At 37.0% G+C, this 27,765-nt stretch overlaps 1 protein-coding gene across 1 annotated transcript; it reads right to left on the reverse strand.

Annotated features, from left to right (window-relative positions):
- RTKN2 (rhotekin 2) lies at nt 1–27,765 on the reverse strand. The gene is made up of 11 exons (XM_010124929.2): nt 27,590–27,765; nt 25,505–25,563; nt 21,241–21,294; nt 20,203–20,320; nt 18,493–18,693; nt 13,774–13,868; nt 12,118–12,224; nt 10,933–11,064; nt 4,114–4,279; nt 2,050–2,157; nt 1–554 (listed from the first exon to the last, which is right to left on the reverse strand). The coding sequence occupies exons 1-11, from the start codon at nt 27,748–27,750 to the stop codon at nt 1–3; spliced, it is 1,755 nt and encodes a 584-aa protein (XP_010123231.2). The 5' UTR covers nt 27,751–27,765.

Below are 27,765 nucleotides of genomic sequence, written 5' to 3' on the forward strand. Positions count from 1 at the left end.
CTATGGCTGCAACCATGATCTAGGGTCTAGCATTTTTGTGATGCATTTCTGTCTAGGGGTCAGTACTGGTTTGGTTTCAGACTCGGTCTTGGTAACCAATGAAATGGGATTCCCAAGGACAGCTAAACCACTTTTTCTACAAGGAGCAATTTTGCGAGGAGCAGCAATGGGTGTCTGCAACTGCTGCATTTTCACAGATAACTTGGAGTCAAAGGAAGAACTACTAGCAGATGTGCGGTCAGACTTCTCCCAGTTTTCCTTGCCCAATTCCTCTGTGTCCACCTGTGCTTTTGCACTGTATGGTGACTTATCCGAGGGTGGAGGTGGAGCTCTTCTTTTCTTTCCTTTGCTATCATTAGGACTTTTAGTATCTCTTTTTGGGCTCAGATGCATGTTGTTCTGAACAACCATCTCATGAGATCCATCAAAGAGTGATGCCCATAAGGAAGATGCAGACTCTTTTTGCTGGCCAAGCAGGAACTCACCATCACTCTCTTCGATTTTTCTTTGTATGATATGAGCAAAGCCCTCATGTTTCACTGGAGAATCAATGCCTGTAATTTAAAGGGACAGCAATTAACTCAGATTAAAATACCACCAATGATTTTACTGCTACCTATTTCGTTATTACTATTCAGAATACAAAACCGTATTAACTGTGTCTCATGAAGTCTGGACTCTTAAGATTATTAATGGATGAAACGGCAAAGATTACACACGCTTCCAAAGAGAGAATTGAGGTGACAGGAGGGAACTGTTTTTATGACAGCTGGCACTGCCGCAACAGGGTAGACATTGATATTTCTTTCCAGGTAAAAGCAGAAAAAAATAATGTCCTACTAAGAAACCTATATGTATTAGATATTAAACATATTTTGTTGTATATTGCTTTGAAAATTTTGTTTCACAGAAGGCCCATGAAGAAGTCTATGACTAAATATTCTTGTGCTTCCAGCCTGCAGAAAATGGGATATCTTTACATATATCATTTTTCTTTATGTGCTTTAAGACTTTTATTTCTTATCCCTCATATTGAGTTTTCTATATATACTGCAGTAATACTAGCCTCTAAAACAGCAGCAATATCTTTTCTATTGCAGGCCACACCTTAATAATTTTCAACACATTTTTAATCATAGAGTTTTACCTATTAATACCATAAATAAGCAGGAAAAAAACTGGTATATTAAGAGTAAAACAGAGTTTGTGTTCTGCTCCTCACTGATGTACTCAAATATCAGTAGAATTATGCTACAGCATTACCTTTGTAGAACTCCTGTATAGTTCATTTATAGCAGAAGCTCTGTACTCATACCTTAGACAGGACTCTTTTGACTGTTCAGTGCTCTGATGCACGGTAACTCAATGACCCACATGGCATTTTGAGCGTCTTCGCAGTTCCAATCTCAAGCAGTTAAGCATTTATAGCTGTACAGCGTTTCTCAGCCAATACTGCATTGGATCCATTAAAACAAAGCGACCTATTTTTTCTAGTCTGTAAATATTACTTCTGTAATGAAACTATTAAAATAATCCTGCTGCATACCATTTTGCTCTGTAAAAACAGAAGTCTCAAATACATGCTAGATAGATTCACCAAACATATTTTTCAACATCATTACCAAAGACCAAACAATGAGGTGAGTTATGCAAGGTAAGCCTTTAAATAGCTTTAAGAACAGCAGATTAATTTCATGCAACTAGTTAAAGGCATTACTGGTTTGCAGACCAGACTATTTTACCTTTACATTTCCTGAGCTTTCTACTACTCTTATCATGAATGTTTATTTCTAGTGACAGCTTTTTAAAATGTGTTCAGGGCTCCCTAGCTGCAGTCCAGATTGCAGATTTTTTGGCTTAAGGTATAAAGATGTATTCATTATTTGTGCTATTACAAATTCAGAACTCCTTGGTATGCAATTATGTTGCTCTTTCATTGTCTGAATTGCCCTTGAAAAACTCTGTTTCAACATCAACACTAGAAGCCATCTGAATACAGACAATGTTGTTTCTGTTACCCTCCAACTTGAAAAGACAAATCTGACTCACTCATATCATGGTAGACGGAGGTCGCTTCTTTTGTCAAGAACAAAGGTGGTTTCCGTGGTGACATAATCTCAATTTTCATAAGTTCTTCACAACAATGCTTCCACTGGCCTGAGAGAGAAAAGAGAACAATGACTGGAACTTAAACACTTCGGCTTGAAAATAATGGCAGTTATTAGGTGGTGTTAGGAAACTCTCTCTAAAGCAATGCTAAACAGTAAGCGTTTACTTTTGCTTAGCACGAATGCTCAGGACACATTTGTATTTTCAACTCTGTACTTATTCTCTTAGCACTAAGGTCAAAAGCTACTACCTTTAATTTAAGCATCCCAGCAGTACTGTTATACTATGAAGGTTAAATATCATAATTTGTCTTCAAAGCCCCAAGCACAGTATAAACTCAGGAAAAAAAAACAACCCCTAAATAAATAATAACTTAAGGTTGGGGAAGCTTAATGAAGTTATCAGGGACAATTCCAATATACTGGAAGCTGGATGTTATACAACTATGTTACAATGTTACAGCAAAGGAACATTCTGTCTTTAATAGAGGATAACTTGCCTTTAATCCATTAGCAGACAAGGAAACCTCTTTTTCTATTAATAGATTTTGACCTTAAGGAAAACAAGACATAGTAAAATTATTTTGCTCATACCAATCATTCCAAGTTTTCTGAACACAGTAATTTTAAGAGAATTTTAGAACCAGGGAAGAAAAAAGGCATTTAAATGCCAAGTGACCCATTTTTTCTGAACCTAAGGAAAATGTCTCAAAAAATCCATGGGTATTCTATCTATAATGAATAAAGAAGTAGTTCTTTTACCCCACTCTACAGCTAATTTAAAGAGGATGCCCTAGTTCTTGCTTGGTGAGTTTCTTTAATTGATAGAGTCTTTTCTCATCATAAATCAGAGCTAAAAAGGACTAGGAATACGAATTACGATACCTAGTTTCCACAACCTTGATTTGCTGATTTTACTGGTGTGGCCTCTGACTAAAGACTGGTATTTCATTAATTGACCTGGTTCTGTTTTCCGACCCGATGAAAATTACTATCAGGAACCAACTATACCTTGTCAACGGCAGCATAATAACTGACAGTTGTTCTCTACTCTTAATAAACCTGTGAGTCAAACTACTACTACTAAAGCAGAGGAAAAAGATGAAGACAAACTAATCTATACAGTTCTTATAATAAATATTCAGTGTTAAACAAGCAACACAGTATACTACTTCAACACTGTTTCACTGTTTTACATGAATAAATGAGTTTCTTCTCTCATGTAAGAAGTATTCCAGAGGTTAGCCAAAGGATCAGAGTATCAGTTTGTCATCTCACCTATATCATCTTAAAGCCTCTGCTATAGCTTCTATCAGGACTTAGTAAGCAGCGTGTATTTGCATAACTGCATTGGAGTGTGGCTAGGTGAGCATATTCCCCTGTGACAAGGGGTATCAAAACCTGAGAATTACCAACAGAATCAAGGAAATCCTATTGCAATGAATTGCAATTTAATTCATCCATAATACCGCTGAGCAAGGAAATCCCATATATATGTGCCTACTCGCAAGGGCTGGCTGAATCTGCATCCTAGCCAAGTCCCCAGATGAATTCAGCATCCTCACCACTTCCCACTAAGGCTTCCACACCCAAAAGTTTCATACTTGCAGAATCTCACAAAACCAGCACACCACTGGTAGGATGCCTAGGCAGAGGTGGATTCTTCCTGCTACAGTGGAGGAAGAGATGGTGAGAATTCAGCAGTCCTTAAAAAAAATTATCTAGAACGCTGCTAAAAGACACCATGTTCTTTTGAGATTGCTGGACTTATTCTGCTCCTTGGCTGCCTGCAAAAACCCAGACTGAACACGTGGGCTTTGGTTTAGTCAAAGCCTTCCAACAGCTTAGACCACCACCCAATATTAGCCTAATGAGCATTTTTCTCCTCATCGTTGCAAACAAAGGCTTTATGAGGCAATTCCAATTCAAATTGTTCAAACATCCCTTTGATGTTACACAACACTCCCCTTGCAAGGCACGCTGCCAGCACTGCCTGCTTACTTACTCAGATCATAAAAGTGCTGCCAGAAAGCCTCCATCCACTTACGAAGTTCTTCCCTACTGTCAGTAGCAAAAAGTTGCATCACAGCCTCTCCAGACGCCGGGTTGATAACAGAGAAGTTATTAGTTCTTCTCTTGGAGTCCTTATCCACAGCTCGAATCCTGGTTTCCTAGGAACAACAAACTGTAGGAATGAGTTACTGCTTCAGCTCCACACTGGCATCACCTCATGGCAAATGACAGTGTAAGGGAGGTATCATTTGGCTTTTTCTATCTAATCCAGAGTATTTTCCAAATTAAAAAATGAAAAAAAAAAAAGGAACTAATGTCAAGAACCACTTATAAAAGTATTTTCTCATAAAACTGTTAAAATGGAATATCAAAAATAAGGGTATGGAACAGAATTACCACAGTTTAGTTCTGAATTACAGAATGTACGTTCTATGTTTCCTCTCCCTCTGCCTTCACTAGCTCATCTCACACAGCTCATCCTTCTCCACAGCAGTGTAGTGAATAATCTAAAATAGCAGCAAGCCGCTCCTTTTCTCTGAACTCTTCAGCTCGACAACCACTTGTCCTGTAACATTGTTACAAATACTATTTCAGTCTCCTATTGTACTTCTGTGGGCCATTGTTTATGCAACGTATTCTGAACTTGTGTCTATTTTACGTTCATCTTAGTGAATCAGGACATTCAGGGCTAATACTACAGTGACAGGAAATTTAAGAAATTTACCTAGACCACATTTAAAGGAGCATTTGTAGCAGTTACTCATACAGTTCTGCTAGAACAAGTTTCCAGCATGAAAAAACATTTAGCTCTAATATTAAAAAAAAAAAAAAAAAAAAAAAAAAAAAATCTATTTGTTGTTTCAAAATAGACATTTTAGTTTTGCATTAATTTGGGAGAGCTACATAGAAACAATTTAAAAATACATGAGAGGTAAATCACAAGTCTATCACATTTCTTCAGCTAATGTTACAAAGGCTCTCAAGAGTAGGCAGAAGCACTCTTGCAGCCAAGGTTTCCCCTTCTGTTTGAGGACACAGTTCAGTTGATTTTTTTCATCTAGACTAGATCCAGTAGTATTTTTATAGTATCTAGTTTCTTTGTTATGTCATTACTACAATAATAAAAATCACACCGAGTGAATTTTTTCCCCATATGTAAAATACTGAAAGATTTTAGTTGAAGTCTGATAAAACAGACACAATCAATCAACATCGGTGCTCATCTCAACATGCTAAACACGTTAAAATAACAAACATTATTTACAAAAGTAAAAGCAGAAAACCCAGAAATTCCTTTGCATATACAATTCAACCGGACAGAACAAGCAATGGTCTATTACAAGCCTGCTCTTAAAAGGACTTTCAGCATATCCAAGAGAGCAGCATAATCCCAGATCCTGACAGGATGACAAGTTTCAGCGCCAGGGAACCAGCCAGCACCTTCCAGCTGGCCGGCCCCGCAGCCTGGCAGGACACGAGGCTAACACACGTTAAGACTACGCAGCGCGCTCCTGCCGCACAAGGGTGTCCCCTGGCATGGGCAATGTCCCAGGTTTTGAAGGAAGCCAAAAACCACAGCCAGGATTGTGTCTGAACATCTCTCCGGATGGACAGTGGATCTGACCACAAAGGTGGGCTCAGGGCATTCCTTAAAATACAGCGGGGACGGATCAACCATGTTCCTTTTTACACAATTCAACCAAATGTCAAATATCTGCTAAAGGTGTCAAATATACAGCTACAGAAATTAAGTTTACAAATGGGATCCCATGAGGGTAAGTCTAGTTCTGATACTCAGAAAAACAAAAAATATTCACCAGAACATTCCCCAGATTTTAAATACATTACTGAAGTAACCATTTGAAATACCAACAGCTGCTTGTAGCATATCTGATGGATATGCTCATTTAAATTCTTCTGTCTAAAAATAGGAGATGAAGTAATTCATCCATAAGTGCTCTATATCCCATTAACTCAGGTAACCATAGATACCAGCAAAAAAATTAAATCAAATAGATTAACATTTGACAGGTAAGAACTTCAAGCATACCATACACACAAGTTTATTTAATGATGTTTGCTGCGGGTTTTATCCCACAACCATGGTATTATTCAAAGGAGATAAATCCTCAAGCAACAATCTGTATCTGATGCTTGAATATTTAACGACAAGATGTCGTTACAGTAATGGGCTGATGAATTTACCAAGCTTGGGTGAATTACACTACAGGCCGAGCTCCAATTAACAAAAAAATAACATAATAAACAACTCAACCAAAACTGAAAAAACCCCACGCAAGCAACAACGACAAATGTATCCTAAGGTACCATGTTATCATAATGCTCAGCCTTTCGCAGTCTTATAGACAACTGAAGCAACTCTGCTACAGCTATGGTAAAGACCAGAACAATCAGTGGATTGGAACAGGAAAAACTGAGTTGAATCTTGAACTCAAATTACTTTTTTGGAGAAGATGAAGTCAGTCTTATGTCCTGTATGCAAAAGATTGGTTTTTTGAAGGTGAGGAAAGACCAAAAGACAAAATGATATCTATATTTTTAATGCAATATAAATACGAACCTTCCTCTATACTTTTTCCCCCAAATAAAAAAAAAAAATCTCTGCCTGATAATATTTTTTGGAAAGCTCATCTTTTGAGCTAAGAAGAAAAAAGATTAAAAAAAAGAGATAACTTTTTTATTGCTAATACTTTCCTACTAAGTCAATCCCATCATGCTGAGGAGCGCTGGCTACAAAGATCGTTTTAATACATCAAAACAAATTACAGTTCTTGAGAAAAATATTGAATGGCCTAAGATCCAGTTCCACATATCTATTTTAAGATTAAACAAATCAAATCACATAACAAGCTTCCTTCATGTTTTCAGTATCAAAAAATAAACCAAGAAATAAAACCACAACACTGGAAACAAAATATAATCTGTTCATGTGTTGGTTTCTGCTGTAATGTTAACAATTTCCACAGGGTTTGTTTGAGGCGAGCAGGGAAATATGGTTAAATTTAAAATTATGGCTTTCATACACATTAATGTACAAGACCAAATTCGCCAGATCAGCTACAAATATTTTCTCCTTTCATCTTCATTGTTTCGTGAGCTTGTGTTAACATAACATCCATGTGGCCACAGGATGGCAAGTATAATGTGTAACAAGTATAACGTGTCAGTATAACACAGAAGAGCAATATTAGGATTTCTATGTCATTTTAGCTACCTTCAGTGCAACGCAGTAGCTAAGAACCAGAAGGAGATGGCATTGTACGACCAGCCAGCATTCTGTGGAGCACCAGGGAGCCATAAGGCATAGTTTCCAAACCACTCAGGTCCCGCGTGTGGGATCTGGGTATTATATCTGCTCCTCCAGCCCACATCTCCAGTCTCTTTCAAGACTAAACTGAGCAATATGATGTGAGATATTTGGAGGCACTTAACTAGTCCGTGCTTTTCCAAAATATTTTAACATTTTGAAGTCTAAGCCAACCAGTGGGACAAAGACCTTACTACAGGGAACACAGATATTTTCAGGGCTGCTCTCATTTCAGCACTGCTGGAGTTGCCTGATGCAGAGAATATTGCTCATATTGCTGGCTCCCTAAATGTTGACATTGTCAAGAACTCATATCACTATCCTTCTGCTCCAGTCCAAGGGTGAACTCCCTGGTTCCCTAAAAATACTGCGTGGTTCCCCTGAAGTTATGCTGCTGCAGCCATCACTACATTTTCCAATAGACTTTTCTACCTGGCCTAACCCAGAACAGATGTTCCAACAAGAACTGTCACTCAAGGTAACAGTCTGCAAAAATGCCAGCTTGATTTTGTCTTTTCACTCCTGCTACACTGTTTAGCAACCACTCTATGAACCCTGAACCCATGACTGCAAACACTTGTTCCTCATCCTGTTCAACGATTAGCATGAGCACGGAGACAGCTCTGGGCCTGCTGCGCTGCATGGCACCAGAGCAAAGATTGCACTGCCAAAATATGCCAGGAAGGAAATCATAGCCCTACGTTAATTCAAAGCGACAGCCCAGAATTCCTCAAGCTTCATGCACACAAGGCACAAAAAAAGTTTTCGGAATCTATGACCAGGCCACAATAGGATATGTATTCCAAATACTGAGAACTAGCGTGAACTGCTGGCACATGCACCGATTTGCTAAGCTATCAGGAGTAAGCAAGGCCTTTCACACTCATTTCAAACTAAAGAAAACGTTACAAGATTTCAGGAACTGGCCCATAAGGAATATTTCTTGTTCAAATTGGATTCCAGCAGATGACTTTTTTTCCCCCTACAGAAAATATAATTTATCTTTTCCTACTTAGTTGTGCAGTATAATATGTTATAGTCACATTTAACTGGAACAATAACAGTAGCACTTGCATAACAGGAACTGCAGAATCATTCTTGCTCCACAGCAGTAACAGTGAAGTCATCTGAAGTTGAAGTAATGACTTTGCTGGTCTTAATGGCTTCTTTAAATGGACTGGGAATGGGAAATAAGAGTATTGGTGTGAGTATTTTCCAGAGAGTTTCTCATAAACCCAGATTATTTCATTACTTTTCAGAAAGTACCTTTCAATTACACGTAAAAGATCACTTTCACATTACAAACGAAAATGTCACATATACAACCAGAAGAGATTTTAGTTAGAACATCTAGTGTTGATGTTCAATCTCAACTTTCATTTTGAAATTGCTGTTTCTATAACAACATGTAGCAGACAAGCCCATATGATTAGTTCTATCTCATTTAATCTGTAAGAGAAATTTCATAACAAAGGAATCAAAAATATCTGCAGGTATTAAGTTATTTTCAAGAGAAACTCTTTAAGTAGTAAAATATCCAGATGTGTTAAATTGCAAATTTTTTCTGGTTTGAATTTAAATTGAAGAAGGATTCATAGCAGTCTGACATTTTTGTAAAGTGATAAATGATTTATGTACTTTCTCCATGTTAGCTTTAATGATATTCTGCAAATGTAGACAATCTCCCAGCAAAGGCTCATTAAGCTGGATTTTAGTTTCTAAGTATATTGGTAACTTGGAGGAGCAAAATACCTTAGTATGGTTATTTTAAAAGGAAAAGTAAAACTAGAATACAGACCCAAACAGAGACCTTCAAAGAAAGATTTGCGGTAGCCTGATAGGTAATTTAAAAAAAATATTACTGTCATATTTTATAATATGGATTTAGTAATTCTATAATTTACTGAAGTTTACCGTTTCTTCACTGACATTGTGAACAGCTGGAAAGCAGAATTATGTCAAAGGCTGAATAGTGCAATTAAAAGTGACTGAAGAGGTAAGCAAGTAAACCTGCTCAAATATATTTCAAAGCCTAAACATTAATTTAATGTAAATGCATGAACAATTGAAAGAAAAAATGGCTTTGTTAAAAGAAAAAGCAGTAGTAGAAAGGTCTTTTTAACTAAAGAATCAATTTAAATCTTAGCACATTAAAACAGAAGTCCTTACACAAACAAGTCACGTTGTTACCCTTAGTTTAAATGTTTGGTTTACATACAAGTCTCACTCTAGGGGAGAAACTTTAAAGCCACCAAAAGCCAATATTGCTGTGTAAGAATCGGTTCTTTATTACTGTATGTCCCTACGCATTCCCAAGCGTAGCCCAGCCCCTTCCTTGTATCACACAAGCACTGGTGTAGCCAGGTAGTGAACTGGATAAGAGAGTTTATAAAAGGGAACCACAATTGAAACCAGCCCCCTTCCTTCCCCCAAAATGAGCTAATTTTAACCCGCATCAGTTCCCTTGTCCAGTTCATGAGGCAGCTGCCCTAATGCCTGCCCTGGCATAAAGCAGCACAGCGACTGGACAGAAGGGATGCTTCTTGCAGAATTAGTGTTGGTATCAAGCATTCACAGTAGTACAGCGGTGGAATCCAGATCGACCAGCGCTTAACACAGTTTCCAAAAGTGCCTATTTACTTATGTAAGATGAATCCAGCTATGTCAATTGCAAATAACATTACATTCCTCTGCTCATCCTTATGTGATATTAACTCTTGACGACTGCACCAAAAACAGTTTTGGAAAGCATCTGTTCATTCTAATGCCTGCCATTCCAGAAGGCCCTTCCAATAACATTCCTAAATTGAACACTTAAATACTCACTTCAAATTAAATAGTTAATGTTTCTTTAGCCAAATAATAAGTAGCATTTTAATTTCAAGTTTTAAACTCAGCTTTTCCAATCAGGGTATGAAAAGCAGCAGTAATGTCAGCCTAGAAAAAACCTTCCAAAGCTCTTGTGTGCTGTACAAAACTAGTATTAAGTAAAGCAGCTTATTTTAAGGTATTAAAATATTTTGAACAATTTTCCAGCTTTCCTTCTAATTAAGACTCTGGCCAAATAACACAGAATAACAAGAAAGCTTTTGTTACAATTCCACCTTGCTGAGCACAAAACTTTACCAGATCATTGTTAAGGGACTGTAAGTAATATATTTCCAAGGGCTGTCTTATGGAACTGTCATATAACAAGCTACCACTTTTCCTAAAGAAAAACATGCTACTTTTAACCTCTACGTTAACCAGTCTAATGCAATAGAAGGAACTCGCATCCACAGCTAGAAATGTAATGTCCTTTCTAAAAAATTCAGTGACTGCAAATTTCACTGAAGCATATCCCACCCACATGCTACCTATACAGCATTCTGCATACCAGCAGCTTAGAGCTCAAATGACTGTAGGTATGCCTTTAAACAAAAACAACCTCCCCTAGAATAAACAAAAAACCCAAACCAAAAAACCCTATACAACCAATTTTACCTTGTTGATGGAAACTGTCAATGCTGGCTCCAGTTTAGCCTCAATTTCTTCTGGAGAGTAATAACAAAAGAGCTTGCCACCTCTTAGTACACAATACAGCCTCCTCCAGCTAATTAGACTTCCCATAATTTGCTAAAGGGAATAAATAGTCAGAAATTGCAAAACGTAAACTACAAATTAAGAGCATATTACAAGGTATACACAGATCAGCACTGCATGATCGAAACTTAGCCACACTGAATTCTTTCCTAAAACAAAGACTTTCTGCTGCAGAACATTTCAGAGTCACTGATTTTTCAAATGTTAGTAATACTTTAAATGTCTCTTGGTGTTTTACAGTTTTATTGCTATGTGACACTAACAATAGAGAAACTGCTGGTTCACAGAGAATGAAATCTAGAACTGCTATGTACTCTAAGACAGAAACCACCTTTATTAGCTACAGTAATTACACAATAGGAGAAATAAAGAGAGTATCTCACTTTGGAAATATACAGCACATTCAACAAACATCAAAGACATTTGTCTAGAATTTCCACTTTCTCAAATGAATTTTCTGAAAAGCTTTCATAAATGCATTATAGTTTCACAACCATTTTAAAAAGTCTGTAATTCAGCACTCCTGACAAATGACCCAGCCCCTCTGGCCCTCCTCCATCACCTTCTCATTTGCTTGGCTGTGCAGTGAACCGAAATAGAGAAGTAAACTGAGTTTACCTGAATCACTTGATTCATTACTTGAAACATGAATCATTTTTGAAGGGATGAGTTTAAATATGGCTCGGTTCACCAGTCAGATTCACCATGCTGTGATATGAACTCTTGTGCAAGCGCAACGAGAGGTATGTACAAGGACAAGAGCCACAGCATCATCAGGACTGCTGACGTCAAGTACCAGCCTAAACCAATTCTGAAACAACAGCTACACTTGATCTTTATGTAACAGCCTACATAATTTTACTGATAAGCAGGCCAAAGGAACATTTACTTCTTCACACTTAGCCACTGAAGATACTGTTTGTAAACACAGCTGTGAGAAAGAATTTTCTCCTTGCTCTAGGTGGAACAGGTGAAAAATAACAGTTTTCAAGAAACCGCTTCAGGTAAAAGCAAATGTTTTAACAATTGACTCTTAGTGACAGCTATTACAAGAAGAGGATGTAAACACAAGCGAGTTCTTCCTACCTGCTGATTAAGAAATCCTGCCATCATATCCCTAGCCATGCAGGAAGGCTGAGCAACTAAACGGCAACACATGTTTCCATAGAGGGGGAGCCAAAAAGAGGATTCCTCTGGGGGAAAAGACCAGGCAGAAGAAAGACAAACACTTAGTCCCGAACATTTGACCTAAATATACACTTTAGCATTCTACATCCATTTTTACATTAAGATCATGAATATAAATAAGCATTTTTTTATATTTAAAGAAAGACATTTCATCCTGTACAATTAGACTAAAACTGATTTTCAGTCTTCAGAGTTTTTTTTCATTTAAAAAAAATATTTCCAAAAGAACTTCAAGTAAAAATGAAGATATTGTTCTGCAAGAACTAGCTGTTCTTACCTAAAATATAGCTCTAAATCTCATTTCACAGCTAGAAATGTTTTGAAATATAAGTACACTGGCCATCTCATCTAAGTAGGATTCCTGACCCCATACCATTGTGGCACACAGCTACATTTACACATGAGCACTTGGCTTCAGATTGCTTTATTAGGGCTTAGAATTTGTATAGGCTTCTGTCTTCAGCACTAGAAGAGCATTTAGGATTCCAAGGAGTTTCTAGTGAATTGCAATATCCCTCCTTGCTCAGCCCTGCTATTTAACAGGCTCTCTCTTTGGTAATTAGAAGCAGGTAATACAACGTTCCATTGACATGACTCTGTCTTTGGTCATGTTTTAGAAATGCTTGTAATGAACCAAAACATCCAGGTATGTCGTTTCTCACCAGACTAAGTTATGTAAATTAATGACACAAAAAGGATTTTGAAGAAGAAAGAGTATAAAGTACTAATAAAGAAAGGCTTACAAATACCAAAGATACTCAGAATTATTCATCCAACTCTTCAAGAAACAAATGCCCCATAAATCTTCAAATCTGTACTTACTCAGAATTAATGAAGTGTAAAGAATGAAATTCTCTTTGAGGTCAAGTTTACCCAAGAAAAAGATAAAGATCCCAGAAGCTCCAGTGAAATACAGTGAAAGTACCACATCTTAAGTTAACAATTAGAGGTGACTTACAGGAGGAGGGCTATCCTTTCAGAAAATAATGGATGAAGTATCAAAAACTACTCCTAACTTAAAACATTACCTTCAGTTGCAGCATAGTCATAGTCCCTGTGCTAGCATCTATAGGGTGACTGCTGCCAACTTGTGCTGTCCCAGAGCTGAAGTAGAGGGACCAACACAAATTGCAAGCACAAATGCTTACATTCTGGGTTAATCTGGGCCTGAAACAACCTGCCTGGACTGAAGCTCTTTTTCTACTTTCCTTCTGACTTCAGGAAAAAGCTCTTCTTCATTCTGACACCCTTCCTTGGTTGTGAGGAAGGGGAAACAATTTGTATATAGCTACAACTTACGTAAGACTGAGATGCAAATGACAAAAGAAACTCCCAAAAGAATTAAAGTTTCATCTGAACTTGAAATTTCACTCAACTTACAGCTTATTTAGCTGTGTACAGATGCCTGCTTTAGAGTCGTTAAATATTTTATTAAAGTTGTTCTATATTAAATATCAAGAAAAATCTCTTTAAGCTCTTTAGTTTATGAGAGAGAAATGCAAAATGTTACTGTTTTCTTTTTTATTTCCTTAAATTGGTACCATATGTACTTACCATTTCCTGTAATGGTAAGGTTGTGGGTCCTGAAATTGTCCTCAGCACTCTCCAGCTCCAAAGTGGTATATGCTAGCAAGCTGTATTTTGCTCCACTAAATGTGAACGAAAAGGCACGTTTAAGACATTTCTGCTTCACCTTGCTCAGGCAGTAATTAAAGGGAGTTTAGATATGTCTGAGATAACACATTTGGGTACAAGGGAATGCCAAAGTGCAATGCAGCACCTGTAAGTGACCACAGACTGCCACTCCCGAACCTCTTCCCAGAGAGCTCCCATATCCCTGGTTTTCCCTGTAAACTAACACTGTCCCACAATCTGCTCATACTCTTATCTCCTGCCTCCACCTTGTGCGTACCTCCAGTTCTCTCCCACCCCACAACTTCCAGGCCAACGCCACAAGGCCCTTCCATAGCCACCTCTTGGACCTGCCAGCCAGGAGAGTTCTCGTGTGGCTGCTGCCTACCAGCTGGGCTCACGCATAAAGCCTGTGCTATCTAACCTCTCTGCACCCTGAGGATGCTAAAAATACCTCTCTCCTCTGGTCGGACAGCAAGTAACCTTTAGTAGTTTTACAGCTTTTATTCCTAGGCCTAAATCAACTAGATTTGGTAATAGGTTCAAAAATCGCTATAGTGAATAGAACAACTGATGACAAAGTTTATCTGAAAATACAGGTTAAAAATTAAGAGGCTTTATACTGCCCCTCTGTGTTGCTCTGCTCTTCGGCTTTGCCTACGTAGACTATGCTTTATAAAACAGCTGTTTATGTATGTATTTATTAATAGTATCTAATAGCAGAAATCTGTGCAGAAATCCTGCAGATTTGTAGCATAAAGGACACTCTCACTTATTATGCTTACAGGTTTCAGAATGTTATATCTTTAGTTTGGATTTTACCTAGGGAAAAAAAACCAAACAAATCACATTTACAATTCAGCACAGTGCATGTGGAATGCAATTCTTGGAATAAACTAGTATAAATTTGGTACATGTTTAACCTTTTTCCCAAATACTCTTCAGGCTGAGTAATAGATTTACAGTCCAGCAACGCAGTAAGAATTCCACCTGGCTAATGGCAGTTTAAACAAAGTTCACAGGAAAACAAACCCTTCAAAGTCACTAACTACTCTCCCTGACAGGATCTAGCATAAGATCCTTAAAATATCTTCAGCATAGCATAAGATAACTTAGCGGTGTAAAAGGTGAGAAAACATTACTGAACTAACATCACTAAAAAATGCTTTTCTATCATAACATTTTTCAAATGTTATTTTTCCTAATAGCACAGTGGGAACATACTGTTTTAAAATCTTTGGCTCTGCAGAGGAGCAAGGCAGATGCCAACCTAGCCCTAACCCTAGTGAAAGAGGAGGAGGAAAAGTAGGAAGTTTGTTAGCAGGGAGGTCTGTTACACATCTATCTCAAGGGAATAAGGAGAAAATTAAATACAAGATAACATTCTGGGCGAAAAACCAGTGCTGTGAAACATTTCAAAAGGGCAATCTGAACAAAAACTCATCAGCATATGTATATGGTCCCTGCTAGGCTGTTCCCTAACATAAGATTCTACACGGATTATGTTTTGACATGCAGTTGAGCAATATATTACCATTCTATTTAAACTGTACAAAAAGTTCAGCTTCTTCTCACAGATAAAACTTCTGTGCTGATTTTAAACTTACTTTTTTTTCTAAAGCATGACTAATTACCACAACAACCCTGCCAAAAAAAATAGCTACTTCACATTTAAAATATGCTTCACAGTAACATTTTCGTTCTAAAACATAACAGTCATTCCTTTCAGCCAGCTGCAATATAATTTAGAAAAGTTTTATCTGCAAATATTTTTCAGATTTAAAGGGCTAATCAGGATTGTTGAGTACATTTTGCCTCTACATTTCACTGAATTAGCTAACTGCCTTAAATGGCAGTCTCTTTGTCTAACAAAGAATAACCTGCCTGCTGCATCTCATTCAGTACTTTGTACATCTATAGCATTTTTTCCATGTAATAACTTTATTAAAAAAATAAAATCATCACATCTCCACAACATGCCTGTGGCAAAGGCTCGTTAAAGTTGTTTACTGATCAAGAGACAGGCACCAAAGTTGCCTCACAGACACTGGCGTGGGAAGGTGTAACTCTATCACCCTTTCTATCGATGCATATTAAATAATGCATCTCAGATTCCAGAATTTGTTCCTGAATATTAATCCCAATGTTAGAAATAGTTATAGTTCACACATCCAGATATGTAGAGTGGAGGATCTGTGAGTCAAAAAAAAAAAAAAAAAAAAATCTAATATGCTCACCGTTCAATGAGATCTTAAATAATAGAAGGTAAAACCAAAAACAACCCTCAGGTACTAAAAAGAACCCAGCCATAAAGTGAGGCCATTAGTTTATGTACTTCCAGCAAAATATCACTGTGAATTTGCTGATTCAAACATAGGCCATCGAAAACGTTCCTCCAATACCTAAAAGGCAATAACAACACATCCATGTGTAGGCCAGTTCCGCAAGTGAATAAACACGCACTCCAGGGAGTCTCTCCAATGATTTATCCAAAGAGCAACCTAGATACTCTGGAATTCAATAGTGTAACTGCACTAAACATTTTCCTTCCACGGCAAATGTAAAAACAGAATGTAGAACAGAAAAATTAAGCAGGGAAAACACTGTACAGAAATTAAAAGGGAGATAATATCTGTGTAAGTGAAGTTAACCAGGCTAACCCACCATTCAAATGACTTAATCGCTAAGCTTTTGCAAGAAGTTACAAGGCTGACTGTTTCCTCACTAACCAGGGAGATTTCTAAGCCAAGAAGTTTGACACAGAGGGATCACAGAGTTTTTGGAAAACTGAGTACTTTGCCCATGTGTGCTCTGAAAAGAAAAAGGCCTGTACAAAAAAGAAATCTACAGAGAAAAGGTGTTCATATAATGCAGAAAGTTCCCTTTTTTGTTGCAGTTTAATTTCACCTGCTGGACTGGTAAAACTCTCTGGGAATACTTGAAAGATCTCTTGTAATCTTGCAATCTCCTCCCCTTTATAAGGGCTACATACCAAGGTCTTACTAACATAAATCCTAAGGGGAGCCTATAAAAAAAAAAAAAAAAAAAAAACCACCACCAAAAACCTGACAACTTATTTTCTGCCTATAATAACTCATTTCTTTCTAATAATCTTTTTTTAATCACCTAGCAAATCCATCATTAAGCACATCATTGTTCATTTAAGTCTGTTAAGAGAGTAACAGTCACTGTGAAATAATTATTTACAGTAGAAACAACAAGCTTCAAGATGGAGGAAAGCAACAGACAATGACAACTGAGAAACCAAAAGCAAAACCCAAGGGAGGAGGCAGCTGTTTAGACTGTCTACTGATACCTGTCTTTTAAGGAAGAAGCAATCTATATTCAAGTGAGTATGGCCAGCTAGTGGTTATATCTGGAGCAAACCGTACCTAATGACAGTGTGTCATGGCCCAACTGGAGCTTGTGGAAAGCACAGCCATTTGAGATGATGCAGACTGAAAGATACATTGTCATTAGGTGGAACACACTGGAAAGTTAAGGATAAAATTCACTTTGCTCTGTGAATAAGATCTCTTGGATGTGTTTTTTTTTTGATTGAAACAGTAATATCAGTACACAGTAATACCAGTTTGACAAATATAGACTATGCTTGCACGTTTCCTTTTAAAATCCAGGCAAATAGATATATGAAGCTAGACACCTGGCAAGAATTAGGTGTCAATTCTTTACTCTTCAGCCACTTTAAAAAAAAAAAAAAAAAAAAAAAAAAAAAAAGCTATTCCTTCAAAAGATCGCTTTCAATATTATTAGTATCTACAATTTAGGTACTTGGCCTGCCTAAATACCAATGAAATAATGAAATTAAAGTAGCTGGGAAATATTAGTAGGCAGTTAACTTCATTAAAAATGCATGAAAGACTCATGCATGAAAGATCATTTTTAAAAGGAAACAGGTAAATTACTGGGAACAGCACTTATTTCTATGAACACTGAAAAGCAGTAAGTAATTTTAAAATGTTCCGTGCTAAAGTCAATTAAGAAAACTGCTGTTACGCAGCTTGTAACTGTGAAGTGCCTTTGACAGTCCAGAGTTTTACTGAAAAGTCAGCAAGTGGAATGGCCCCTGCGTGCAGAGCATGAACCCCAGGCACAACAGACAGCTTGGTCAGCATCATTAGGGGAGACAGAACAAGAGAGGTTTCTCCTGTTTACATACCACACAACTTGTAACTTTCAGACATGTCTACCTGTCTGTCAAGTATGCGCAAAATTGGCTAGGTGCAAAAATAATACGGGAGAGGAAGTAAATGGAAAGGGAGGAGAGGTAGATGGACAGAGGGACACAGACAGACTGATTGTACAAGCTTGATTTGCTCCAGAGATCAAACTAGAAATATTATAGAGTTTGCAAATAAGAGTGGATTTACCAGCTAGTTAGCTGTGCAGCAGAAAGATAAAGCCTACTCATGTCTTTCGAGATCAGAACCAGGCCCCAAGGCTGAGCGACATGGTTGGAATTCACACCTACTTTCTCTTATTTAAAATGTAAATTTTTTTTCCACTTGAATAAGTAGAGAAATAATAACTTTCTTGGCAATTTTCCATAAATTTACAATATATTTGGCTTATTTCTATTATTAAAATGATAAAACCAGAATATCAATATATATGGCTTACTGGATGACCGGGTCAGTGGGCAAAAGGAATTCAGTGCTGTCTTCTTCCAACGCAGCTTTGAGTTTCTTCCCTGTAGCTTTGCTGAGGGACGTTTTAAGCTTCTTTGCTAGTTTCTTAGGAGTGTTTGTTACATATAAAGACTCCTCCGTACAGCAACTATACACTTCAACCTTCAGCTGAAAATCTGGTCTTGCTTCATCACTGAAGGGGGCAGTGGGGAGGAGAAAATTTCAGAGCATTTGTTAATAAACTGAGTATGCAGCCAAGGAATGCTGCTGCTACTATATATGTTAAATAATATATATTTCTAATCAAGGAAAGGAATGCCACAAGACTCAGGCAAAGACATACATTAATATGGAATTAAAGACTAGAGTACACAGCAGTAACTTAGTGTTGAAGTCATGAGACGAATGTTATAATTAAACCATAAACAATCACAAACAGGAAATTCAACGTTTAGGTTAAAAACTGAAAAAAAGCCCATGTTATGGAAATACACAGGCAAGACATTCAAACACACTTAAATCTGCTCTCTACTGTTACGCAAAAATCACCTAGCTGAAAACCTATGATCCTAAACCAAATTGAACTGTTTTAAAGATATCTTAGTTGCACCCCATCCCCTTCACATTACTGAAAAAACCCTATCTCACTTACAACCAACAAAATTTGTCATTCATAAGTGAACTCCCTACTGCTGTTTTCTTCTATCCACAGCCTATGCTGTCTCTGTTCTCAGTTCTATTGATTCCCTTGTTCTCGAGACTAGTCATCAAACCAGAAACCTAACCTAATCTTTCAGGTACAAATCATGTCATTACACACATGCACATAATGAAATAATCCCAAAGGCTTTTATAAAACGTCTGTCTTGGGAGATACAAGGCAAGTTAGAGTGCCTTTTCTGCTTTTAGTGCAGTATTTCATAGAAAATTCTAATGGTCAAGTCTCGTATCTTTGAAGAAGCACATTTAAATCTTTACCCCCCCTCAAACAGAGAGTTTAAAATCTGATTTAAAGATCCACTCTCTCTTAACCACTCAGTTTTCAGGACCTTGATTTAAAGTTTTCAGTAGTTCTAGCTTTCCAGTCAGTCTTCCTCAGGAGACTGAATCTAAATTGCTAATAGAAAAAATAAAGCGGGGGGTGAGGGGGAAATTAAGTGCCTCTCAAGACTCTTAAATATTATAAAGCAACAAAAAAGTACATGAGAACACATTTCTACCCTTTTCCAGGTTACTTTTAAAGATAAGTGAATAATTTCCTGTCTAGTCTTCAACTATAAGGACTGTGGCTGTAGCACATGCTTATATAGGTGTAACAGGACATGAGGTACTGAAAGAGCACGTAGCCTGCTGTACACTTTCATAAAACTTTCAAGTTCTAGTATTAATTTATTTCTGTCTTTGAAGCAAAATTTTGTTTATCTCTTTATATAAAGAAAAATGCTTCTACATTGCAAGTGGCAGTTGCACTGCAAGTGCAGTTCAAGTGGCACATCTACAACCAGCATCATTACACACACAAAAACCAGCCTTCCAGAGGTGGAGACCCACCATCCACTGAAATGAACAGGACCTCCACTGGTTCCTTTGCCCACAAAAAAAAACTTAGTGGACCTTAGCCAATCTTACTCATAATCATACCCACTTTCAAAACAAATCAGCAGTATTTGTACCTTATTCAACGGAAATAAATTATACTCACAATATGGTTACATTTTCAAAACAGATATCTGTTATTGCTTTATCCACAATAGTCACCTCTGTATCAAAAACCTCAGCTCCCATTCTGAACAAACAAAAAACTGCATAGCGCTGGGATTCTGGAGAAAGCCAAAGAAATGTTTTATTAGCCATATTACATATCACAATGCTAAATGTTTCCAGTAAACAAAAGTAGAAGAAATGGAAATTCAGACCTCTAAGGAATTGCCTTCAAATTCTTCCCACCATAAATTTTCACTTTCATTTTTATAATAATTGAACTATCAAAGCTACTGTATAGGTAGAACAACATCCACAGAGGGAAAAATGCCTGCCTCTGCTTGACATTTTTTTCTGATAATCAGAGGTAGTTTGTGCTAGCAACTTCAGAAGTGTTAGTAAAAATGTAATTTTGTTTAACAAGATTGATTTTAAGCAAAAAACCTCTAAGATTTGATGCAAAGCCTATATCATTTTATGAAAGTACTATATAGGATTAGACTATTTTGCCACGCTTAGCCCCTCTGACCCTACTGAAAAATCAAAGTGAAATCAATGCCAGGTGACAGCTGGAACAGATTTAGGGTTAATCTCCATGACATAGCAAAATGCATGTACTTGAAGACTATCCAGTAATACTCTCAACACCACCAGACAACTTTCATTTAAATTTCTCACTGGAGACAGTCTCCAATATACTTTCTCAAGTGTAGACAAGACATAGAACAATATGTTTAATCAGAAGTTTCTCAGCTATCCATTTAATAACAACACTTTTCTGTTGCTTCCTCTGGAATTTTTCCTCAGGAGGACTTTTTAGAGCCCAGGGTTTAAACATACAGAGCCACAGGACTTTGAACTAACTCAGCTTGCTACGACCAACACCTTCAAGTTAAGAGCAACTATGCAACAAATAGAGTAAGATATGGACCTACTGAAAGGTCAAAGAAGGGGTTGAAATGAGTATGAGCTTCCCCATCCAGTTTGAATTTACAGGCATAAGCAATTGCTTATTACCAGTTCGTTACATCTTACATACTTTCTTTATTGCTGAAGTGATCAGAGTCTTTCCACATTAATGGTATTCGAATATCTACAGGGGAAAAAAAAGAAAAAAAAAAAGGTAGGGAAATTAAGTTATAGCCAATACTGTAGATATGTGATCAAGACAAATTACAAAAAGTTTGGTTTTTTTCCTGATACTCTGGAGGTAACAGGACCTTCTACCCAAAGAACAGCATAACTATTTCAATCTTATTACCCATATATATAAAAAAAAATTCATCAATTAATTCAACCTGAAGTGTCATTTTCTTTCAAAACTATGTTAGGATAAAGAATCTTTTAAATCTTATTTCAAAGTACCTGAAATAACATTTCGGAGTGGCTGTGTAACATAATTCTGAGACATATTCTCAGAACTCAGAGGTTCTGAGCCCATTATTAAGCACAGATGTAAACTGAAACTCTGCTTGCCTTGTGCTGGAAACCACTCATCCCACTGCAAGAAAAAAAAACTTCCTGTTCTAATGGAAAGACTGAGATACTTATACTGCAAACACTTAAATCTTGTTTTGCTAATGACAGAGAAAATATCACTTGTAATCACATTCCCAGTTAGAATTATATTAGCATAAAAAGAGTTTAGAAATCTTTTTTTTAAACTCAGAAATATCCTTCTACTTCAGAACCACAGTAGAGAGGCAAATATAGAACCATTATTTTACATCATGCCTGACATTTTAATATTAGGAAAGTATTTTCTTCAACAAATTTTCCAGTTTATCGACTCAATCCAACACAGTATGAGTAACATTTTCCTCCAGTTTCAAGGACTCGGGTTTAGACCTAATGTCATTAGTCCCTTATTAAAAGATAAATGCAGTGGGGGCTTTATAAATCCAAAGTTGGTTTCTTAAGTACAACAGTGTTGTTTAAAAGTATATGCAATATATTAAGCGACACATGATGGCAGCAGTGAACGGCACTTGCTCAATTGTCTTTCAGTACGAATCTTCACTGTTGTTATAAAGGAGCCCTGCCGACTCCAGTGTCGGTCTTCATATGAGGCTGATGGAAAAATCCACATATAGAACGTTAAGATGCAAAACAGTGGTGGTATTCGGCAACAGATTGTCATGTGTTCCTGCAGGGGTTTACCCATGAAACCTCCCTGATGATTTAAGTGAAAACTGCATACAGTCACTCCGTTTCAGAAGCTACATTAAATGAAAAAATTAAATATAAATTCATTTTGATTATATTATGGGACATCTTATTATACATGCTATGTCAATTTTGAAACTTGCAAATTCATCTATTTTTAAGTGTTCATGAAAATTAATGAATTTTCAACAGTGAACCGCCAGTGTACAGATTTAGACTGCCACAACTTCCTAAAAATCAATACGTCACCACGTTCTGAAACTGCCTTTCACTTCTAAAGATGCCTTTGCATAGTAAGCATTTCTAAAAATAGTTTTGGGGGTTTTTTTGAAATAAGGAAACAGAAAGAGTTTCATTACAGCAGTTACAGAAGTCTCTGTCAAACTTTATATTTGTAGATATTTATCTGTCAGCGACAAAGCACAGAATATTTCTTTCCTAAAATACAAAGGTCCTAAATTTAAAAAAATACATGAAAATAGTTACAGTAAAAGCCTTTTTTCATCTTTAATCATAGCAAACTCTGAATTTCAATTTTAATGTGCTCAATAGGTCATGTTAACAATTAGAGTACCAGATTAAAGATTACTTCTGTGTGCCACTTTCAATATCACGCTAGCTGAAAAATTCATACCTTAGTCAGAAAATCGTCAGGATATAGATAGTCAATGGCTTGAGCAAGTTGAACATGATAGTTGTAAATCAGTTTTCAATTCATTCTTAGATTGAAAGAGCTGCCATTCATGAAAAGCAAAGATCAATTTTCACACACCTTCATTTCAGTTCCCATTAGCTACAAATTCATGTGGATTCAAGTTGGATACATTGAAGCACTAAAATTAACCAGATTTGAAGTCAATGATTCCTTTATAAAATTACTTTAAATTATGATTATGATTTCTGATCAACATTTACTGTACTGTCTTCTAACAAAATAACTGATTGATAAGATAACATAAATTACATAATTTATTCACATGTGGGGGATAAATAAGTAAAAATAATAAAAGTGTGAAAATCTTGTGGATTAAGGAATGTGCTCCCCACACAGTATCTGATACACAGTTGCTTTCTGTAGGAGTACATTCCTCAGTACTCCTGCATAGCTGTTCCTCAACTTTTGGTGTTGACCACATGATCACAAATTTTTTTGGTCATAGGCTAAGCTTCTGGCATGTACTAACCGTATGATAGGCTAATACATTTATAAGTGGGTGGATTACCTTCCCCTTAGACATTCATTCTATATCTTCAATTCTTAAATTACATGCCCTGTCGTATTAGATGGACTACCCCTCACTGCTCATTTTGAACGTCTCCCAGACAATTCAGTCACAGGATCCCCTGATTCAGGGTGCTTGTATTCGCTACTGCATTCTCAACAGGGCAGGCACATGCACACGCACGCGTGCCTTCCAAACATGCTGGGCAATCCAGTTGCAAACCCACTGAAGGTCGGCATACAAGAGAGAAGAAATTCAGCATGCCCAATTTGCTACACAAGGATTGGGAAAGACAGGGAAAGAAGAATAATGGGACATTACAGATATGAACACGCTGCAGCTGTGGAAGCAGTCAGGACCTAATCTGGCATGCTAAATGGACACAGGGTAATGCGTCAGAGGACAACGCAAGGAGAAACCAGGGAGGTATGTATTAATGTCATCTGAGGATGTCCCAGTCATGTATCTTGGCCAAGAGGCTCCTGCTCTTGCCAAGCACGAACAAGCCTGTCCCCACAATTACTTCTCAAGTATCCCAGTTCTCTGCTTCTCAGGCACACGCAGTGGAAAATGAGTTAATAACAGGTGATCTATAGAAAGCATAAATCTCTCAGCAGACGCCAAGAAGAACATTTAGGCTTTCCTGCTGTAAACTGGACCTGCCTAGGCTTCCTGACACGAGTATCTGAAGAGGGGCAAGGCACAGCAGCATCCCAGCACTCACAGATTTGAGCTCACAGTGAGTTATCTGATGTCTCTTCCTCTTCTTCACCTTGATCTATGCCGTATTTTTGAGAATCATAACCTCCAGTTTGAGATTCACCATGTCAGTAACAGGACAGAATCATGAACAGATGGCACCTAATAGGAAGTGGTGTATTTCTTGTCCCATAAAAGAAACTAGATAAATGTTTCATATCCTAAACAATTTTTTTCATACTAAAAATAGAGTCCTTCCACAATTCTGATTTTCTAAAGATAACAAAAGCGTATAATACGATCCCTAAGTCTTCACTGCAGATAACTCAATAAATCTGAAGAAAGGTGCAACCACAGCAAACAGATGCTTTCGTCCAACCTCCATAAGGAGGAAAGACAGATACACATTCTGCAAACAGCTGTGCTGGCAGAAAACATTATTGAACCATGTGCTCATCACTCTTCTACTAGAAGCTATCTTGCTTAAAGATATGTCAAAATAAGCAGAGTTAAGTTAAACAGTTTAAGTAGCAAGCCTTTCTACACTATTTTATTTTTAATGAAGCAGGTCAAGGAGCACAAATAGATGTGTTAACAAAGCCAGCAGAACAGCCACAACGAACAACTACAGGAATGCTGAACATAGTCACATCCACTATTGGCACAGGCAAACAAAATTATGTATTCATAGTGCTAAAGTTTGAGAACAGGCTACGAAACAGTGTATCAGCCTACTGGAAATCACTGTTAAATAGTCTTGTTACTAGTTTGCATTGAAGCCATACCACTATACCTTTGCTGCAGTAATGCAATCTGCATTCACAGCATTTGCATACTAGTTATAATTCTGCCCTCAGTTTGTTAGACATACCCTGTAGGATCACATCAAAGTTGGTCTTTGTGGAGAGGAAAAAAAAAAAAAAAGTTATCAGTACATTTACACTTATTTAGCTTTGAAATGTATTCAGTGTTTAGTGACAAACAGAAAAATGTATTTCCCACTGTGAAAGTCCCTGAAAGTGAAATGGAAATACTAGGTAGGATCTTCAAAGGCACATGTGACTTAAAAGCACAAGTCCCCTTGAAGCACAAGAGGATTTACGTCCCTGAACCACAAACACACTTTAAAAGTACCATCTTGTTTGTATAATCTGTATTACAAGTTACTGTCCAGCCAATTAGCTCCCATAATTAAGTGACTACCCAGCTGCTTACCAGATATAGCAACCTTTGCTCTGCATGCCACCCGGTCTTTTGTCTCATTTTCTGAAGACCTGCCAAAAAGAAAAAAAGAAAAACAAGGTTTGAGATGTGTGCATTGAAAGTGTCAATATTTTCACATTATAGTTCATTTCCAAAACTTTTCTTTTTTTAAAACTTAAATTTGCTACCTCTGGTTTCAGATATGAGTCATTAGATTCTTGAGGATAATCTGGAAGGAAGGTACACCATCAATTTTCTTAATTCCCTAGAAGATTTTACTCCAAAGCTTATTTAATCTGGCTATTAAAAGACAAGTAGATTCATCTTCCTTGTCTTTTCCAGCTCCAATAAAATCAACTCTTCCCCTTCCACACACATAAACAAATAGGCATCTTAATTTATCAGTTCTATTACTGGTTAGAGAATTGCCTCCTCCTCTATTAATAGAGACCAATTACAAAATGTTGCATTGTTAATATTGTGATTTTATATGCAGACAGACAGTTTGTTAAGCAGCCAGAGTGTAGATCTCAAGGTCAAACTTAAATTGAATCAAAACAATCTGTAGATAATCGGTAACAACAGAATGCTCACCTTATATCTGCCACTACTCCTAACCAAATAAGGTGAATTTCTAGTTGCTACCAATATCCTGACTTCCACAGGCAGTTATAATATCTTCAGAACTCACAGATTACAGACCCATGTAACAAGAAACAGGAACAAAATTCACTTGAAAGCCCTAGAATTTTTTTCTTTTAGCTATCACCATCTTATCTGGATTAAGCTTCAACCAAATTCCAGTCTGCAGCAAACACTGAAAAAAAGAACTGCAAATGCACTATCAATTATCAAAGATATGATCTAAATGGTAGAGAAGTAACTCTACAGCATGCGTCTCTTCTAATGACCTCCACCAACAATTCAAAGGATCCCTTAAGACAGAACTCTAAGCAATGCATGACAGCCAAATCAAATAAGCAATACAGCTGACTATGACTGTAAGAAAACAATACAGCTGCTCAGATACATCTCCAAGTATCTCTGCCCTGTTCTGGACATGTGCCATCACCATTCTGTGGTCACTGACATCAAAGACCAGGAGTTGAGAACATCAGCATATACACATACTTGATATTATTCCATTGTTAAAAGCATAAATAAAAGATGAATCACTACAAAGGTCTTCATCTTAGTACGAAAAAGCAATATAACTGCAATAATTACAGAATACCACTGGTTATAAGTGCTAGTTTTCAAAATCAGCTTTCACGATAATAATTGATAATAAAATGCAGTTCTTCAATAAATTTCTCCTATAAAACCACATTTATGAAAGCAAAAAACTAGCAGGACTGTTCCTACAGATACAATTAACTGGATCTAAGCATGCACTCAACGAGTTTCTATGCTAAATTGCAATATAATATTTAATTAAAGTAATAATCTGAGAGTAATAATGTCTTTGCACCACAATTCTCAACATTGCACCCCAAAGATATTCCATTAAGCACAAAAATTGTAACATTATTCAAATAAACCATGTATACTTTAGCTCATTCAAGAGTTATAACGTGAAAGTATTTTCAACTAAACTGATTTTTCTTTGTATTTATTGTCTTTTTTATTACTTTGCTGTAGTTAACAGAAGTGGCCAGCAGAGGGTACCAATTAACCACGATGATTCCATCATTAAAGGACCGTAATAACAGAGAGAATGAAAAGCAGAAGTGGGTGTACTCTGACTTGGATAGTTTTGGTTTGTTCCTTCAGACTTGGTTAGGTACCTTTTGTATGCTAAAGGTGAACAAGAAAATATGCCTATTATGTTACCTGACATTCAGATGCTGAATTATAGCTCAATGTCAGTAACAAAATCTACCCAGAAAAATGAGACTTGTATTTAATTTTCTAAAGTAAAAAGAAGACACCAGAATGGTCTTATAACATAATGTTTTAAGGCAGCAGTAATCTATGTTTGTATAGGGGAAGACAGAAGGAAGAGTTTAAATCCACTTTCCTAGACAGGCTGCTAAGAAGCCATGTAAGCCATAGTCTCTTTTATAATGCTCTATCTCAATTTGAGCTGTTACTCACCGTTCTTCAGTTCTGCATGAGATCAGCTCTTCTTTTTGGTTCTGTAGCTCTGTTCTGTACGCAAGTATACGAGCATTGCAAACCATTAAGTTTTTAACTGCTTGCAAGAGTTGGTCTTTTTGTGTGCTCACTGCAAGTAGTTTACAGATGCCTTCTCTCATGCGGATTTCAAAGTT

Source organism: Chlamydotis macqueenii, chromosome 7, assembly GCF_036417535.1.
Source record: "Chlamydotis macqueenii isolate bChlMac1 chromosome 7, bChlMac1.mat, whole genome shotgun sequence".
NCBI lineage: Eukaryota > Metazoa > Chordata > Aves > Otidiformes > Otididae > Chlamydotis > Chlamydotis macqueenii.

Bases quoted from the DNA above. Each gene is read 5' to 3' on its own strand.
- RTKN2 (XM_010124929.2), bottom strand. From the start codon at position 27,750: ATGAGAGAAGGCATCTGTAAACTACTTGCAGTGAGCACACAAAAAGAC. The intron at 12,225-13,773 runs GTAAGTACATAT...CTTTTCCCCCAG, and splicing joins CCTTACCATTACAGGAAATG to AGGAATCCTCTTTTTGGCTC. The intron at 11,065-12,117 runs GTAGGAAGAACT...TATTCCCTTTAG, and splicing joins CAGGATTTCTTAATCAGCAG to CAAATTATGGGAAGTCTAAT.